General features: G+C 32.4%; 4 protein-coding genes and 2 long non-coding RNA genes across 7 annotated transcripts; 3 read left to right on the forward strand and 3 right to left on the reverse strand.

Moving 5' to 3' along the window:
* Positions 1-1087: 1087 nt before the first annotated feature.
* LOC107372205 (histone-lysine N-methyltransferase eggless-like) lies at positions 1088-4576 on the reverse strand. The gene is made up of 3 exons (XM_015940389.3): positions 4053-4576; positions 3860-3988; positions 1088-3791 (listed from the first exon to the last, which is right to left on the reverse strand). The coding sequence occupies exons 1-3, from the start codon at positions 4388-4390 to the stop codon at positions 1226-1228; spliced, it is 3033 nt and encodes a 1010-aa protein (XP_015795875.1). The 5' UTR covers positions 4391-4576; the 3' UTR covers positions 1088-1225.
* A 601-nt stretch (positions 4577-5177) lies between these two features.
* LOC107372206 (uncharacterized) lies at positions 5178-9389 on the reverse strand. Its single transcript, XM_015940390.3, has 4 exons — positions 7910-9389; positions 6044-6112; positions 5886-5975; positions 5178-5772 (listed from the first exon to the last, which is right to left on the reverse strand). The coding sequence occupies exons 1-4, from the start codon at positions 8936-8938 to the stop codon at positions 5599-5601; spliced, it is 1362 nt and encodes a 453-aa protein (XP_015795876.1). The 5' UTR covers positions 8939-9389; the 3' UTR covers positions 5178-5598.
* A 1713-nt stretch (positions 9390-11102) lies between these two features.
* LOC107372208 (uncharacterized) lies at positions 11103-12903 on the forward strand. 2 transcript variants are annotated; one of them, XM_089266687.1, is made up of 4 exons: positions 11103-11426; positions 11540-11674; positions 12002-12174; positions 12380-12903. In XM_089266687.1, exons 2-4 carry the CDS (start codon positions 11597-11599, stop codon positions 12525-12527), a joined length of 399 nt encoding a protein of 132 aa, XP_089122813.1. In that variant the 5' UTR covers positions 11103-11426; positions 11540-11596; the 3' UTR covers positions 12528-12903. The 2 variants fall into 2 exon arrangements, with proteins under 2 accessions (XP_089122813.1, XP_089122812.1); XM_089266686.1 differs by having other exon boundaries at positions 11171-11426; positions 12353-12903.
* Positions 12904-13397: 494 nt separating this feature from the next.
* On the forward strand, positions 13398-14778 carry LOC107372210 (uncharacterized). The gene is made up of 2 exons (XM_015940395.3): positions 13398-13673; positions 13995-14778. The coding sequence occupies exons 1-2, from the start codon at positions 13486-13488 to the stop codon at positions 14200-14202; spliced, it is 396 nt and encodes a 131-aa protein (XP_015795881.1). The 5' UTR covers positions 13398-13485; the 3' UTR covers positions 14203-14778.
* Positions 14615-16318, reverse strand: LOC149094747 (uncharacterized). Its single transcript, XR_016198135.1, has 2 exons — positions 16034-16318; positions 14615-15025 (listed from the first exon to the last, which is right to left on the reverse strand). It is a non-coding gene; the product is annotated as an uncharacterized LOC149094747 (long non-coding RNA).
* On the forward strand, positions 15547-16076 carry LOC107372211 (uncharacterized). The gene is made up of 3 exons (XR_016198134.1): positions 15547-15685; positions 15764-15812; positions 15937-16076. It is a non-coding gene; the product is annotated as an uncharacterized LOC107372211 (long non-coding RNA).
* Positions 16319-17760: the final 1442 nt, after the last annotated feature.

The raw sequence follows: 17760 nt of genomic DNA on the forward strand, positions 1-17760 counted from the left end.
ACAAAAGTAATTTTGACCTCCGTACCTGAGTAGACATTTTCTTCTACGAATGAATTTTCCAAAAATTAAGATAAAGGGTGTAACGCTTAAAAGGTGAAGATTATTTTAATTTGATAAGAATTAAGATGAAGAAGACACTGATAAGAATGTCCAGTTTGTGTCTTCTTTTGCCGACAGCATTCTTATCATTGTCATCTTCATCTTCATTCTTATCAAACTAAAATAATCATCACTTTTTACGCATTACACCCTTTAGATTGAGGTCCATAGAGATGAGATCAGGTACTTAGGATAGATTCGCAAGTATTTAGAATCTGAGGTGAAAAATTTTGTGAACATTTGTCCGATTTTGATTTTTTTCTTTTATACTGATTAATAAAGGATAAGTAATGTTTTAACCCAAAAAGATCCAATCAAATCTTTTTTCATAGCGAACCGCAAAATTTATTTGACACCGAATTTGAATAGGTTGCGAGCTTTTCCGCCTTTTGTCTCATCTCAATTTCTCTGTGTTTTTAACATGGGTTTGGCAAACTGTTTTTAAAATGAGCTCATTCAAAGTCCATTTGAGAAAAGATGTCGTATTTGCTTACGATAAATAATGTATCAAATTATCACACTCTTCTCATCATAAGCTTTCGATTGATATATGGTTCAATTTGGTTATTGTCCTCTATTAATCACACAAATAAGCTGTTCTTATGGCACTAAAAATCACGAACCAAACCTGCTAGGTTACTTATATTTGAAATGCGTGCTTTCGAGAATTGAAGGACAATTGTTTCAAAGTTTCAAGATTATTTAAGCTCATTCGTTGATTTGACCTCCAAACTACTTGTGAAGGTCATTTCTTTGAAGAGCCCACGTTTTTTGATTTTTCTATGGAGATTCAATGTTAAATGAAATTTTGATTACCACAAAATAATCATGATTGTAATGGTTAGAATTGAAAAATTTTTATTGGTGATTATATGGAATTGAAGCTTTCGATTGGTGATTTTTCTTGATTCTGAATTGTTGATCATTTTTAATCAGCACTTTAGTTTGAAGAGGAAACAATTCAAAAGATGATTTAATTAAATCAAAATTTAAGTATGTTAATCAATGTTTTTAATCATGAAATGAATGGCCTGAATTGATGAAAAAACCATCGTCAGAATAAGAAATCCAAAAATTAAAATCTTCAGCTTTGCTAAATTGATGAAAAGTTTAAAGTGTCAAAGTGTTAAAGTAAGCGACCTCGACAATTACTCGCCCCACAATGACACCACATTTTACGACCCTCAATTATTTCATAATTGTAGTCCCAACAGAGTTCAGTGAAAGCGGGTACAAATTTTAAGGAAAAGAGAGCTACCCAGGGAAAACGAAGATCATGAGTGTCGATGAACACATTTTGTACAAAACAGTTGGGATCACAACTGTGATTAAAATAACGGCCAACATTGCCTTTACGTTTGGCATCCAATGAGTAAGCCGCTTTCTCACCGTATAATTGTCTAATGGGTTTACCTGGTTTTTTAGTTTTTTTAGTTCGCTCGGGATTTTTTCTAGACTTTTTATTAGAACCTTTTCTTTTCGATGTTTTCTTACGACCACGCGATTTATGATGATAATTATCAGATTCTTGATCACTGCTTACAGGTGAAATTGATTCATCTGAAGAAAGGTCTACATAAACCGATTCTTCATAACCTTCTTTAAAATTTTCAACAGTTTCTATATAATCTAAATCGGCCAAATATTCATCGCCAAAATTGGCTCCGTGTGCGTCAGCCAACTCTTCATTGAGAACCTCGGCAGCGTATATACATATAAATGCACCAGGCGGAATATCATGGAGACACCTTATTCCCCAACCTTTCTTTTTAGTCTTGAATATTTGTAGACGAACACGAATTCCGTTTTGAACAACTCTATTTGCACAATTAACGTTGCATGCACAGTTAGTATTACATTCCCAAATACCAGTGTGAAATGCTTCATATAATCTTCTGTGGTTATAGCCAAATTCGTCATCAAGACCCAGTATGTTACGGATAACTTCGAAGCTATCTTTTGTTAATCGTTGACACTCGCATTTACTTTTATCACGGCAGTTATCGGTACAATCACAGCAAACCATAAAATGGGGATCTAATTCGAGATTCACTCCACTAGCAGCAAACCTTGCAGGCCAATATTTAAATCCAGGAGTAATTGGCTCATCGTTGATCCAATTTATGCAGGATAATGAATGATTTTCAGTTCCTCGAGCAACATCAGCATCATAATAGTAGCACCCTTGAGACGTTTTACCATTTAATTCTGAGTATAAAACCAATTTAGGATGATAGGTGAATAGATCAATAGAAAGTTTCGATTTGGTTATGCTTAAAAATATATCAACTTCTTCTATGTTACGGAATCGGCGACCACAGGGAGATACATAGAAAATTGTTCGTTTTCTTTTATTTTTCACATGATTGGTGAAGCAGGCTACTTGACGATCCCAGCCACAAATGATTGGTATTGCGTATGGATTAGTGTCACGATATCTTGAGATATCTTCATAGGAAACATTGATGCAGCTTGGAGAGCAACGATGTGGAACGTGTGGACTTGAAACTAGATAGCGATTAGGTTTAGTTATAAATTCTGGGTAGAGTTCAAAATCAGCTTCGACACTAGATCCAAATGAATCGAGACGTTTAGCGCCCGATCTTGGTGAATATTTCTTGTCCTCTTCATCAGTAAAACTATCTTCATCTCTGACAAATTGAACAAAAGGTCGCTGTTTTCTGGAATAACCAAGAATCGAAGATTGACTGGTTCCTTTTCTTGAATGCCTTTTTTTACCATTGGTTTCAGGATTTTCGAGTGCCTTGAAAAGACCTGAAAGAGGTTTAAGTCTAGGTGATCCTCGGTACAGCCATTCATATTTTTCAAATTGGCGAAAATAAAATCTAACCAAACTGCAGTCCACTTGTTTAACTCTTCCTGGTACCCATTTGCCATCAATGTCCACATAATCTCTCGCTCCTGCTTGATATTTGACTAAAGCTCTTTCTGGGTAATCATTAAAATATTTTTTAAGAAAAGGTTTCCTTTCTTCTGGTATATCATCAAGAAAGGACATATTTTCTTCAGCAATTAAGAAAACAGTATCACAAGGTACATAGGCTACCAAACCATTGTCAAAAAAGACCAAATACCTAAATAAATTTGTTCGTCTAGCAACTTCGGCTATCAGTCCAGAGAACAGAAACTGGCGATTAGACTCTCCAAGAGGTTGACTAGATTCAGTAGGATAATGAGCAATTACTCTATTCCTATTAGAGAGCATCACGGAAGGTGTTTGACGGTAAGCCAATTGAGTTCCTTTTAGAAAAATACAAGGAATAAAAGAGTCTTCGAATGTAACGTTGTAATGGATTTTGCCGCTTATTTTACACGTCTCAATAATGGTTGCCGGTTGCCATAAACTTTTGGCCATATTTTTTGGATCTGTGACAGCGAAGACTTGATCTCCAATGGCTAATGGTTTTCTGACAATGGGTCCAGAGTTTGGCAATTTGTATAGTTTTTGTAGATCAGCTAATGTGGTCATATTTACAATGTCTATTTCTGGTTCTTCTACCGCCTTTTTGATATCACCCAGGTTAATTTTTGAATCTTCACTTTCTATGGGCACATCTTTACCTATTTTTCGTTTTATTGAGTCTATTTGGACGATTCTTTGAACCGATTCTTGAATGTTGAGGGAAGCATCTTCTGTGTTGATGTCTCCTTCTCCAGTAATATGAGTTTCACTGAAATGGAAAATAAAAAGAGAAGTAAATAATCAGGCTGAGCAGCGAAAAATGAATGAATTACTTACGGATAAGCGTATTTTTCACTAGATTCTTTCAACAATATACATTGTTCCATAATATTACATATTTCTTTTTCCAAAAAAACAAAACTATCTTCAATTTTTTTACATTGCTCGTCAAACGTCTCTTGTTCTCTGAAAGATAAATAAAAATAAATAATTATAGATGTTTGGAGCAATGGACAGGTAGCGAAATTACTTTGACTTTATTGAAGCATCAATACATTGATTAATCTGCTCTTTCCACGGATCTGGATCGGCTTCACTTTTGACAGCAACATCAGGAACGGAAACAGAATAGTCAACATTTTCTCCTTCTTCATCACTTGATAAGGTAAAAGTATCCAAAATGTTGCCATTATTTCCATTACATTGGCTAGGAGTATTTACTTTCTCAGAATCACCATTAGAATTAATTAAATCACTTTGAGATTCCTCATCAGAGTTATCATCAAGCACAATTTCATCATAAATAACAGTAGATTTAGAAAGAGTTGGCTTTTGTTCACTAGATTCATCTAAATTAGAATCAGACATGATGCTATTCAACCAGTTGAATGGAAACTGATCGACAACTTAGGACACTCAAATACACAAAACAATAAATTGATGACTGACATTCAAAATCAGTGTTAACATATTAAAATAAGAAAATGATGTGTTTAAATAAACTGTACTGACATATCCTAAAATCACATGTAAAGATGTTTTGATTTTTTGCTTTACAAAGCCTGCTGTTGGGGACTGTTCAATAATTTACAAACAGACTAAATAAAGCTTTATTTACATTGCCCTTAATTTTTAGCGTCTTTTAACCCGAACTGTTGTTGCTAATTTTTTATCTCTCATCGTCTGATTTTAAAAGCTGACCGACATCTTGAAATATGTCATAAATTTTCTATTCAATTGTAACAGTGTTTAATTATTGAATTATGCTTACTAGATTGTTTAACTAATCGCCTCTGTTTGGATTTAGTAAAGTGTTGTTTTATCTCTATTTGTTTATTGTTTGCTATCCACGGATTTCTTGTGATTTGCTTGGTTTTTGAATATAAGTTTCATTTAATGTAAACTTATAAATACACCGATGTAAATTTATTAATTAATTTATACTTTATGAATTGCTATTTTAGTTGTTAAAATTTGTTTGAAATGTGAAAGTGGAATAATTCAAAGGTATCTCAATCTCCAAGCAAGACGCAAATTCACTGGTTTATCATGTAAACTTTGCTTTTATCGTTACCAGCAAAGATTCGCTTAATCTGTCGAGTATCCTTTTGGCTCTATTCATAATCACCGAGGACAAAATCTGTTTATATCAAAGTTAATTTTGCGAAAAATGTTAGAGTTGAAACTCAGCTTTATCGCGTTTGATAGAGCTTACAAAAGCCCTCAAGCAAACAATATTTAGTACATTTTACATTGTCAGAATAAACAGAATTAACATAGTCATCAATAAATCAATATTGAAAGTTGTATTGAGATCAAACATTTGGAGTTTAAGGGGTTGATAACGCTTTATTTTTGAACATTTTCCGAGTCGTCTAATAATTTTTGTGGGAATTGAGAAAGGCAACAACTTTGAGGAGTCGATTTTTGTTGAATTGTCTTTTGTATTGTATAGATGTATTTATATAAGTGTGAATTGTTGTGGGTTTTAACTTTTTTTACGATTAGTTGCAATTAGTCTTTAATCACATTTTTTGGTCATTTGTAGGGTTGCTTCTTCTTTTGGATGCTTCTTTCTATCCAATTGAAGCTATTGTCGTAGCATCCAACATTGAGCTAGTTGTTGTCATCGCCAAGGATTCATTAATTGCCTTCTGTTTTGACTGTGCTTTCTGGATTAATCCTTGATTAACAGTTGAACGTGAAAAGTCGGCAACAATCAAGAAGTAAGAAGCGATAGCAGCAACAGTCTAAAATGGTATAAAAAATACAACAAGTTAGTTTTAATTCAATAATGGATCTTGATATTTTTGAGCAACTAAGCCCGACAATTTGAGCAAATGCCACAATCAAGAATACTTACGTTCGAAATAGATGAATTGGTTATGACAAACAGATCAAGAATTGAATAACCAATTGTTGGACCTCGAACCCGATGCAGAAACGTTGACATCTTATAGAAAATGAAAGAAAAGACAAATAATTAGTAAATTGGTTAATGTTGATCTTGCTAATACTTACATTAACCTCAATATCAATTGGAAGTTGAAGCAAAGAAAGTGTATGAAGTGAAGTGTAAGGAGCATGAGCCTGAAAAGAGAAACAAAAATAACAATTAATCAACTTCGTTTAGCAATCAAACCATTTTATAGAGTTTTTGGAGTTTTCTTATGCCTGTAAATTAAATTAATCAAGGAGCAAGATTTATAGTTGATATTTCAATTGATGATGAGCCTTTTGCTGTTTTTAATCAATCTAATGTAAAATCTTTCAGAATAAATAAGGAGAGTCAATCAAATTTAATGATTGATCAATTTTTAAATAATTTCAACATTGTAATGATACATTACATGTATCTATTGATGAAATTGGGTAATTAATAATGATTGAGACTTTTACCGTATTTCTGGTCATAAATCAATATCAATTGAAAAAGATAAATCATAAACAGAACCATTAATATTGATAATTTATAAATCGATCTCGAAGATTTACTGCAACCTATTGATATCAATTTCCCGATTGTTATAACTCGTTGGATTATATCAATCTTGACCAATTAATTTGTCAAAAATCTGGCTTTCATCAACAAAGCAAAAAATCATCAAAATTTTAATCAATGACGCAGTTGATTCCTTAATTCTGACTGTAAATGATTGAAATGATGAGTTCGCCCGTTCAACAATTTTAGGAATTTTCTATTCCAATTGTAGTTCATTGTGAGTAAATCATCAAATAAGTAACTGCTTACATCTAACCAGTCGTTCAACTTATGAGCTGTAGATTTGATTAAATCAAGATCTAGTGATCAAATATCTATGATCAAACTTACAATTGTATGTTGAACAAATGACAATTGAGACAATTGAAATTACTCAGATATAAATTAATCATTTGTTGGCCTTTGTTAATTCCACAGTTGTATCAGCTAACAGTTATTCAACCTTCATCTTGATTACTTAATTCAAGATTGTAGGTTGAATGGACTGAAATGGTGTAAAAGTGATGAGTTTTACGGCAAATACAGAGTGAATTTAATTACATCCAACTTATCTAACCATTACCTAATCAGAAACAAATCTAAATTGTCTATTCAATACACTTATGTTGTTTCTAACCATTTTATTAGTAGATAGAATGATTCAATAGTTGATTCAGTACAAGAAATGTACACAATGAACTCACATGAATCTGATCAGATGGCAGATCACAACAGCCACACTTTCATTGTGCAGTTAAGTAAATTGAAAGTAACCCAAGTCTACCAAAATTTATGTAATGATTGGCGATAATGAAATGAAAATGCAATTTTAATGTCTATTTTCAATAACAAAGGCAAAGTAAATGATAAAAAATGATTGTTTCATTTTCAATGAATTTGTTTTCTGAAAATCGCCAAAATTTAAGCCTCTTGAAGGATGATCATGATTATCCGATGACTTAAAAGAAATCAATATAAATATAATTAGAATTATGATCAAATAAGTAAAACCTTTAAAACTGTTGCCAACAGAGTAAAAAGCTAATAAAATACTTGATTATCGCCATTTAGTGAACTTTTTAAAAAACATCATTTCACTCAAAAATGAATTTATAACCATACTTTAGGTTAATAAAAAGAAATTAGAATTGAAAAACAACTCAAACTTAGCAACAATTAATAAAATTTTTTTACTTAGTAATCATTTTATGTTGATTGCCTTGTTCGGTTAATCTTACAAGCAACTTATATTGCCTCTAATATAACGGCTTCATTTTATGATTCAAGTTGTGTTGATAGTAATACGCATTAGCTTTCTTCCTACCGAAATTGGCGTTTTCCTATTCGATGTTATGCTCATCTTTTTGATGATAACCTAAGTCAATTTAAAACAAGATAAAACTTACCTCAGAAGAAACATCAGCCGCAGAAACTGAAAGAACAGCCATGATAAGAAAGGTGTGACCCAATATAAACCATGAGAAAATAGCCAGAGGTGTATCAAGATCCCCAAAGAAAAGTGTATACATAACATAACAGAAGTTGGGAATAAAATTACCAATAATGTAGAAGAGAATATATTGCCAGAATGAATTGGATTCATCGGTAATTTCACACAAATCATTGTGAGCAAAATAGAGTCTGGTTAGGTCATCGTTTTTAGATCCCGGTGGACCAGGATCACCTTCGGCCAGGGTTTCAATTTCCGAGGCAACATCGGAAAACTTTTTCTGTACCATTAGACAAACCAGGTTAAAGTAAGAGGTGGTAAACATTATGATTCCGGTCATAAAGAAGTACCAGATAACTTGGACAACCAACCAGGGCATGAACAATCTAAAAGTATGAGCATCCATATTATCCCGAGCTGACGAGTAGGTTAGATAGCCCATGGATCCGGTTACCCACATGGTAATGGTCAAGTTGAAGAGGGTAAAGATAAGAGTTCGCCATCGATGGAAACCAAGTTTATCATTGGGATCAGTTGACTGATGCTGGCTGAATGTCATGAAAGGTATGAACCAGGAGAGATCACGTTCCTTGAGAAGGAAAGTTGTTGCCACCAAAGCAGAGGAAAAGGCATAATAAAAGGTCGGCATTAGATAATACATTCGATAATCGTTCCAATAAACGGAAAGATCGCCCATCAAGATTGCCAAGCCTTTGTCATCGATAAACATTAACACAAACCCACGAACCGCAAAGAACCATAACATTGCAGTAATCAATTGACAGTAAAGTCGTTTTATTTTAACCGGAGTCCGATCCTGTTTAATGGGTCCAAATCGACGCTCATGGTCTAATCCACTGGATAAAAGGCCAAATATTTTGAACCAAGTTTCATACGATAATTTGGGTATATTTCCATATAAACCTTCCTTTGGATTTGAAGAAGGATGAGAGAAGCTTTTACGTTGTTCAAATTGATGTTGCATTTTCGTTGATTTCAATTTCTAACAGCACCAATCAATTTAATGTCACTTAATTTATTTGGTTATTTTTAGGTGTTCAAGTTAACCCGAAAATAACCCAATTTAAAACAAAGGATTGGGATTAAAAACACAAAGGAAAAATTACTTCAACGGTTTTTTTGTCAACCTTAATGGTCTTGAAGGTTTTTCAACAAAATGAGACAAAGTTCAACTTCAAACTCTTGCTGGTTCAACGTGAAGAATATGATGAAACAATGGTTCAACTTAATGATAATTAGCTTATCTTTTTTCTATTCTCTTTCTGTTATTCTATTCCTTTAGATTTTTTTGTTTCTTTGAAAGTCTTTATCTTTTGATCTTTCCAATGTTACTCTATTTTAAAAAAAAGAGTGGCGCAAAACAGTGACTATTAACAATTTAGACTTGAAATTGATCGTGTTTACTTTCAACCCTTAACAGTTAATCACCAGTTGATCATCGATTGATTTAGTTGCTTCTTCTTCGTTCTCTTCCTTTGATTCCATTTTACATTTATAATTTTTCATTGCTTCAGTTTCATTATAAACTCTTGCCTTTATTATAATCATTATTTGTATATCATGGGTTATTGGTTGCTAAACGCAATGACACAATTAACAATTGATCATTCAAAACCGAGTCTTCATCTGAAATCATCATGGGAATGGTAAATTGTTCATGTTAATAAGAGTATATGAATAAAAACAAAGGTAAAACCTGGAAACAAAAATACTCTTTTTTACTCAAAAGTGTATCTTAAGAAAAGGCTTTGGAAATGGTTGACTTTGCGTACTGAAAGTATGCAGTTACCTTCAATTACCTTATTGATTTTCAAATAGTTAATTCCTTAGTTACTCTTAAATTTTGATTGTTTTACCTTTTTGATAATAAACCTTATTCCATTGAAATCATTGTCTCTATCGATAATTTATATTGATCTATTGATTCAATTCAATCATCTTTTCCTTTGGCTAATTGAAACACTTTTGACTTTCAAGACAATTATATTTGTTTGTTGTGGTTTTTTAGGCTTGAGCTTTAGCTAATTAATACAAATTTTGGTTAATCCTTGACAGTGATTTCATTGACAATTAGGTCAATCAACCTTTCATCATTCACCAATCAACTGTTTCAACTGACCATGGAGTGATCAACTTTCACTCATTTTGATTACCAGTCTAGCTTCAGTTATCATTGAATTCATTGACTTAACCAAATGATCATTTGGTTTGGGCTAAATTAATGTTTAATAATAGTTACGCTTGATTATAATCAATTTTCAAATTAACCCAATAATCTTTGTTCCAATTTCATCGTTTCATTAAATTTATTAATTATACAATATTTACAATTAAAGGTTCATTGTTTGTGACCAATTGACTGTTTAAAGGCACAACAAACACTTCTAATTGTTTCCAGTCTCATCTCTCTTTTTTTACCCAAATTGTATCATTTTTTGGGTTTCAATTGTATTTCATTCAATTTCATCAATTGTTGAAATCCAAACAATTTGCTCGTTAACGGTTGAAATTGAAAATACAATCAAATGTAAGGTTTGTGACAATTTAAGATGTTTTCATGTCTCAGCTTGAGTTTGGGTTTTCATTAGATTTTCATTTTTCACCATTTTCTTGGCATTTTCTGGTTCTTTCTGGTTAAGGATGATGATTAAGTCCTGGAATCGTACTGTTTTGATAATGATCAACTAATCAAGTAATGAGCAGTAATCAGGACAAATTGAATCCACAGTTGGCCAAAAGGAAAAGTAATGATGAGATTGAAGCTCACGCAATAGCCAACAGGGAGGATTTGATGAACATGTTGAAGATCATGATTATCATGATAATGATTAAAGGAGAAATTAAATTATAAAGTAAATAAGATACAATGGTCGAACGTTTTAGTCTATTGAAGCGATTAATGCCAATTTTTCATAACCACATTTTGTTACCAGTTTATGTTTATTGAGCAATGCTTATTGAGCCTGAAGATTCTGAAGGCGAGGATTTAGTTGATTGAGGTTTGATAAGATCATGATTAAACCCCTTTCACCATGATGAGTTACGGGGTTGGAGGTGGTTATGAGGGTGGAAGCAAGTTCAACAATGTACAGCTTACGATGGGTCTGCAAGGGTCTACAAGAGCAACCCCTTTTATGTTTGCTTTTTGGGTTGCACTGGTTTTACCATTCAATTTTTTTGCTTTTCATTTTTCCATATAAAATGGTTCATCATCAGTTTATTAACTCTCATTAAGTTGATTAAATGTCCTCCAATTAACATCTCATCATCTTTATCGTCTTACAATCAATTTTTCATCGTCTGTTGTGGTTATAATGAAGATCCTTTAGGCCTCAACTCATCAACCTAACCGTTTTTACTCTACCGATTCAACAGTTAATCTGTTTTTCCTTTTTCTCTGTGAATCTGGTTTTCCTTCGTTAAAAGGTTAACTCAAGACAATCTATTAATCAGTAAGCTTTATTTAATTTAGTTTATATAACTATAACAATTAATGATCAACGATTTGGATTGATTTTCATGTTTACAATGGTAATCTTTTGTCTGTCTGTCTCTTCCCTCCTAGACCAGGTTTTAAGCTGTTAAAAGTGCCTTCTGACTGTGGATTATATACTCGCTCATTATGAGACATTTAAGTTTATTTATAATCGCTTTTTTTGCTATTTCAATCGGAAATGTATCACCTAAGAAGAAAGGAAAGGTAAGTAAATTGTTAATTTCTTAATTAGTAGCTATTGATTGTCTAAAAACATCCAAGTTACCATCTCTAGTGAGCCAAGTGATTTCCAAACGAGCAAAAACCCAAAAATGATATAGAATCAATAACATTAATGATATTTTTTTCTAATAACTGAATTGATAGGATAGACAATAATTTAATTGATTGTTACTTCAATTGCTCTCGATTCACAGAGAATGGTAACTTTGGACAATCATTAACGAAATGCTGAAAATATTATATAAATGTATACCTTTTGATAAGCATTAATGGTAACCTCGCTGTTTCATCTTTTATTTCTGGTTTTAGGACCGAACCATTATTCTTGGTGGAGGCGGTGGTGGACCACCTTCAGGTGGAGGATCACACATTGTTCCCATCCCTATTCCCTATCCAATACCTGTTCCAATGGGCCAGCATCACCATGCACCACCACAAATACAGCATATACCTCAAAGTCAACCGCAAATAATTCTGGTTCCGTAAGTGATTAATGTCTCAACCAAAATAAAACCTGTTCAACATCCAACTTGTACTGTTGTCTTCCGTATCTGTCCATTTCTTACTGTATTTATTGTTAACCCTATCATCAATTTTTGATTTGGTTTTCATTCGATTCTTTCTCTTTCTCTCATTTTCTTTCCATTACATTTTCACTAGAGTTTTCACTTCTCTTCCCTCTTCCAGGACATATCAACACTCTTATCATCACCCAGTTGATCACTGGTCTGGCCATGGACAGGGATACGACAGTTGGGGCGGTGGAGTCCAATATTTGGGTCATATTGGAGGCAATGGTCATCTTCAGGGAAACATGTTTGGCAAAAGAAAATAATTACTCAATTCTGAATATGAAGCAAACAAACATTTTGTCTCTCACCTTTTTTTTGATCCTTTTTTCACTCAAATTAATGACCTTTTCAATATCATTGTTACCTTTTTTTAGTTCACAATTGTAAAACATTGTAACTACTTTTTTTTCTTGATTTGATTGGCTTTTTGTTTACCTCCGTTGATACATGAAAGCTTACATTTTCATGCTAATCATAGCTCGACTCATTTTCAATTGTCCCTCCTCAATATGAGATTTCAAATAATCTGTTACAATTAAAAGTGATTACAAGCTGTTTGTTTTCCACTCTTGTAAATAGTAATTCAAATTGTCTCCTGATGCTATTCAATTTTTGCCAAGTAAATCATTGAAGTCACAATTTTCAAGCGACTATGCATTTGTTGTAGACACAAATTGATTTCACTATCAAATGATTTCAGAAACAACGTTAATCTCTCATTGAATAGGGATTAATATTGAAAGATATTTTTCAAATTAGTCTAAATCATGGTCAATTTAAAATGAATTTCCTGGTGGCTGATTGTCAATTGAATAGTGAATGAAGTCAAGTTGAAATGGCAACAATTAAGAACATTATAATTGTCACTTGTATAAGAGTCGGAGTGATAAACAAACTGTATTAACACGGTGTAATCAGTGACAATAGTGGCAAACCATTTTTGATTGGGATTGAAGTTGATTAAAGAGGACAGTCGCTAATTAATCAAAAACAGGACCGGAAGAGTTAGATATGGATATTAATTTTGCAACATGATGAGAAAGTGAGATTGATTAAGATGCACAAAATTTAATCAAGCATTGAATTTATTGAGTGAGATGGAAGAGAGTGAGAAATTATTGTTATAAAAGGATTATCAAATAAAATCAAGACTTCAAATAACAATCAATAATCAAAGTGTCAAATCCTAATCAAAAAGAACGCCAAAAATTAAGCGCCAACATGAAATCATGCCATTGGATAATAGCTTTTTGTGTCGTCAGTTCAACCATATGTTTTGTTGAGTCAAGCACCAAGATGCTTTATGGTGCTGCACTGGCTGCCATACTTCAAGCCGGACGGAATCGCTACCATCATCCAATTCCAATTCCTGTTCCTATTCCGATAACTCACCAAAAGATTGAAATTCCGTAAGTAAATTGTATTTTGACCCTTTTATGCCTCTAAATCTGGTAAAACCAGGAAGGAAAGCTTTTTGTTTTTCTTTCTCTATTGCATTTCCTATGGTAATTATCAATCATCATTGTCTAATCTAGGAAATTGTATTATTAGAAACAAATTGATGATTTTTTCTGTTGCTTCTAACATGTCAATGAAAGTAATGATCTTTGCCATGATGAAAATGCTGATGATCATGATGATGATTATCAGGAAATTGCTCTTACCTCTAAAGGACTGATACAATCAAATTTTTTTCTCTCTCTCTTTTTTTGCTTCTTTTCGGACTGCAGTGAACATCATCATCACCATCATGAAAATCATCACCATCACGTCGAACATGTTGATCATCATCATCACCATATTGACAATCACCATTTAACCAATCACATTGATCATCATCATCATCATTTTGATGAACATCATCATCATATACATGCGGATCCTTGGGACCATTCAGAGCATCATCATCACCATTTTGGACATCCTTATTTCTATTAGATTACTACCTTAATCATCTTGTCCTTCCTCAACATCATCTTTATCACCAGCTTAATCGTTAAATTTGACGTAATGAACTAATCAATTTGTTTTTTTTCTGTTGCTAAATTAACATCTCTCTAATTCCCAGTACAAATTAACATTTAAACAGCAAACAAAACCTCAATATATACATTGTTTTGTATATCAAACGTATTTTTGTATGTTTTGTTTTCATTTTAACTTTTTCATTTTATTCATCCTTTGGTGAATGGCAAAGTTTAATTACAATTATGATTAAATTAATTTGCCAATTGAAATTGAAAAAAAGATTATTTCTTCAGCGTAATTTGAGCATATTTTACTCAGAAACCAAATTGCTACGCCATTTAAAATATTCAGTGGACCATTCAATCTCATTTCAAGACGTTAATTCCGTGAATCAAATACAACTTTAATCGTTTCTTCACAGAAAGATAATTACAATTAGATTTTAATAAGTCTTGGTTCTTTTTTCTTTCTTGTCTCCTGTTTTCACTCACATCAAACAATTCATCTTAATGATGTGCTCTTTTAAAATTAAAGCCATTTTGATTTCTTCGTTTCTTACCTTATTTCATAATTACTGGATAATGGAATAGAGAAAGTTTTTCCTTTTAATTGGGTTTAATTATGAAACGAAAGGGTTTATGTTTGCATTAAATTGATGATCATTAGTGAAGAGAAGCCGAAAATTGTCTCCGCAAACTCGTTCGTCAATTTGTCTGTTTAAAGGTTATAAAGTTGATACTTGTGTCTCTAACTGGTTCTTAATCAGTTTTACTTGAACAGCTTGTCAAATCCACTGGAGAACAATTAAAATGGAAATTAAATAAAAAAGATGAAAATGGTTTAATTAAAAAATGAATAATGAAAATAACGTTACAGTCGTTGAATTAAAAAACACAAATTACAAGCAGATAAACAAGTCTCAGGATTGTCGAGTCAATGATCGAAACTAAATTAAACTAAGGAAATAATCTAATCGCTCTTGATTCATTCATTCAATCAGCAGTCACAGTTAATCAGCAAAACGGATAAATATTCATTCAATTCGTTCTGTAATTAAAAACGATTTTTTGATTTAAGTCACTGGTTACCAATAAAATCACTAGATGGCGTAGCTTACTCACCCCTTTGAATTGGCTCGATTGGCTTTAATTAAACCAAATAATATCTGGTATCTTTTATTATCCTAACCAGATTTATTTGTGTACTTAAATTGAAATGTTTGCTAATTAAACATGTCAATTCTTGTCAATCAATTTAGCTGTTAAATCCTTCACTGTTCATCTTTTGCCATGAGAATAATCAATTCTTAATGGCAATGTAATGAAAATTAATCAGCAAACATATTGCTCTATAATAGATGTTGCTGATCTGGATTTATGATTCATATATTTTTATGAAAGATCAATTTAATCATATGTATGAAATCGTATGAAAGATTGTGGGTGAATAGAAGGTAATATTTTTATGATCAACTTTTCATTGTTTTTATGCAAAACAAAACACATTTTTATGCACATCTTTTTATCTTCAGATTTAGGTGAATCCGGTTGGTAATATTTCTTATATTCAGTTGATTAAAGGTAAATCTAATGTTATTATAGTTTAAGCTATAACTTTGCTATCTAATCTTGATTAATCTGCGTATGGATTAAAGAATTTGCTTGAAACCTCAGTTGATGTTATTTTTTCCTCTTATTTCATCAGGTTTCATTGTTCAAGATGGAAATCTATTCTAGACATTTGGACATTCCTGCCACTCGCCCTAAGGTTATTACTGGTTAATTAAAGCATGACAACTCACCCAAAAGCTATTGGAAGAAGTGGTAAAATGTCTGAGTTATCACTGGAGGAAAGGAGATAACCAAGCATCAGGCCTTTCCTAAATTTACGGCTGCATTCATTTATGGCCAACATCATGCAAAGGATTGTAAAATGGACAATAAATTGTAATGTGTAGGTGGACATCTTTTTTATCCTCTTTCAAATTAACGTCAAACTGGTTGGTAATCAAGTTGAAACTGGTACAGGCAAAGTTGGTATTCACAAAAGATGGATAAAATTGTATTTTGATTCTGGATTTCAGGACTTCTCTTCACTGGATTTGGCAACACTTTTAAGGGATGGATAAGGTGAACAGATTGCTTAAGGAACAAGGTGTGACAACAACAACAACAACAACAAGATAGGATTAAGGAACAGTATTCAGTACAAATGCTGATGATAAAGTAGAGTTGACAGTAAAGACCTTCATCTTTTTATCATGAAAAGCAAAAATTTCATAATGATCAGTGTAGGGCAAAGGATAAGGTGAACATTTGAAAGACCGTAACGTGTAATGAAAGTCCCACTTCCGTAAAGACCTTGCATGCCCTTTGTTTATTTTTGATGCTCTGGTCCCTCCTTAATCACCGCGAATTGGTGAAAAGCAAAGGTGAATGCGGAAAGAGAATGGCATTTACCAGAGTTAATCGATGCTAAATGGGTTTAATCGAGAAGACAATAACAGCTGCAAACCACAATATCTATAATGAGAGTGCTAACACAGTCAACCGACCATTTTGTGTTTCGTTCTTGTTAATAGCCAAATGAAAATGTTAATGTTGTGGCTGGCCGCAAATTGGGAATGCCATTATCATTTATCACATAAACCAATTTGTTTCCAAACACGTAATCAAAAGTTAAAGAAAATAATTAATTTGGATTAAGCTAGGTAAGTGGCAGAAGAGGCAAAAAACTCGTTTTAATTGTTTGAACATAAAATGTTTTAATTTTTGTTTTTGTTTCTTGTTTCTTCCGTTACAGATCAATACCTTTTTACCTTCTAGTTCATGCAATCACTCATTGGAATTGCTTGGTGCCTGTTCAATGTTTCTTCATACATTACAAATTGAAATTATATTATGATTAGCATATATAGCAAAATTAATCTGTATTTAATTACAAATTCTCAATTCTTTCAAATGGAGTACAAACGGTTGAATCGAGTAGATGCAATAAATAGGAATGGTAAGGAAGACAAAATTGAAGGTGATGTGTTTCTAAGGTAAGGTTGGTTATTAGGCATAAATTTCATTTTAATGATTGTTTTTGTCTCTTTTTTTCGTGTTCAATTGTATGGGATATTGGTTACACATGTTGTTTGTTTCAAGCTATTTGGAGCAAATGAAGTAATAATGTTTAGATTGCAATTGAAGACTATAATAATGATCAAGTGCTTATCATTTGGTTTCATTGTATTGACTTTGTTTACCACTCTTTTTTTAACCTACAGAAGCCAGGAAAGAAAAAGCTAATTATGAGGAACAGCAACAAGCAACAAGAAGAAATATGAGCGAAGGACATGCGAAATTAAAATACATTGAAGGTTGAGGATGAGGTAGACAAGGTAAACGCGGATGATAATGAATATGATGGTTCTTATGGATGGTGAAATTTAAAGCTATTACTAAGGCATATTCCCACATGCATAGTAGATATATTTAAATTACTTTAAGGATATATCTACATTTTTACTCAGCAAATAAACAA

This window comes from Tetranychus urticae, chromosome 1, assembly GCF_039701765.1.
Source record: "Tetranychus urticae isolate SD_2017Ah chromosome 1, NJAU_TeUrti_SD_1.0, whole genome shotgun sequence".
In the NCBI taxonomy this organism is placed as follows: domain Eukaryota; kingdom Metazoa; phylum Arthropoda; class Arachnida; order Trombidiformes; family Tetranychidae; genus Tetranychus; species Tetranychus urticae.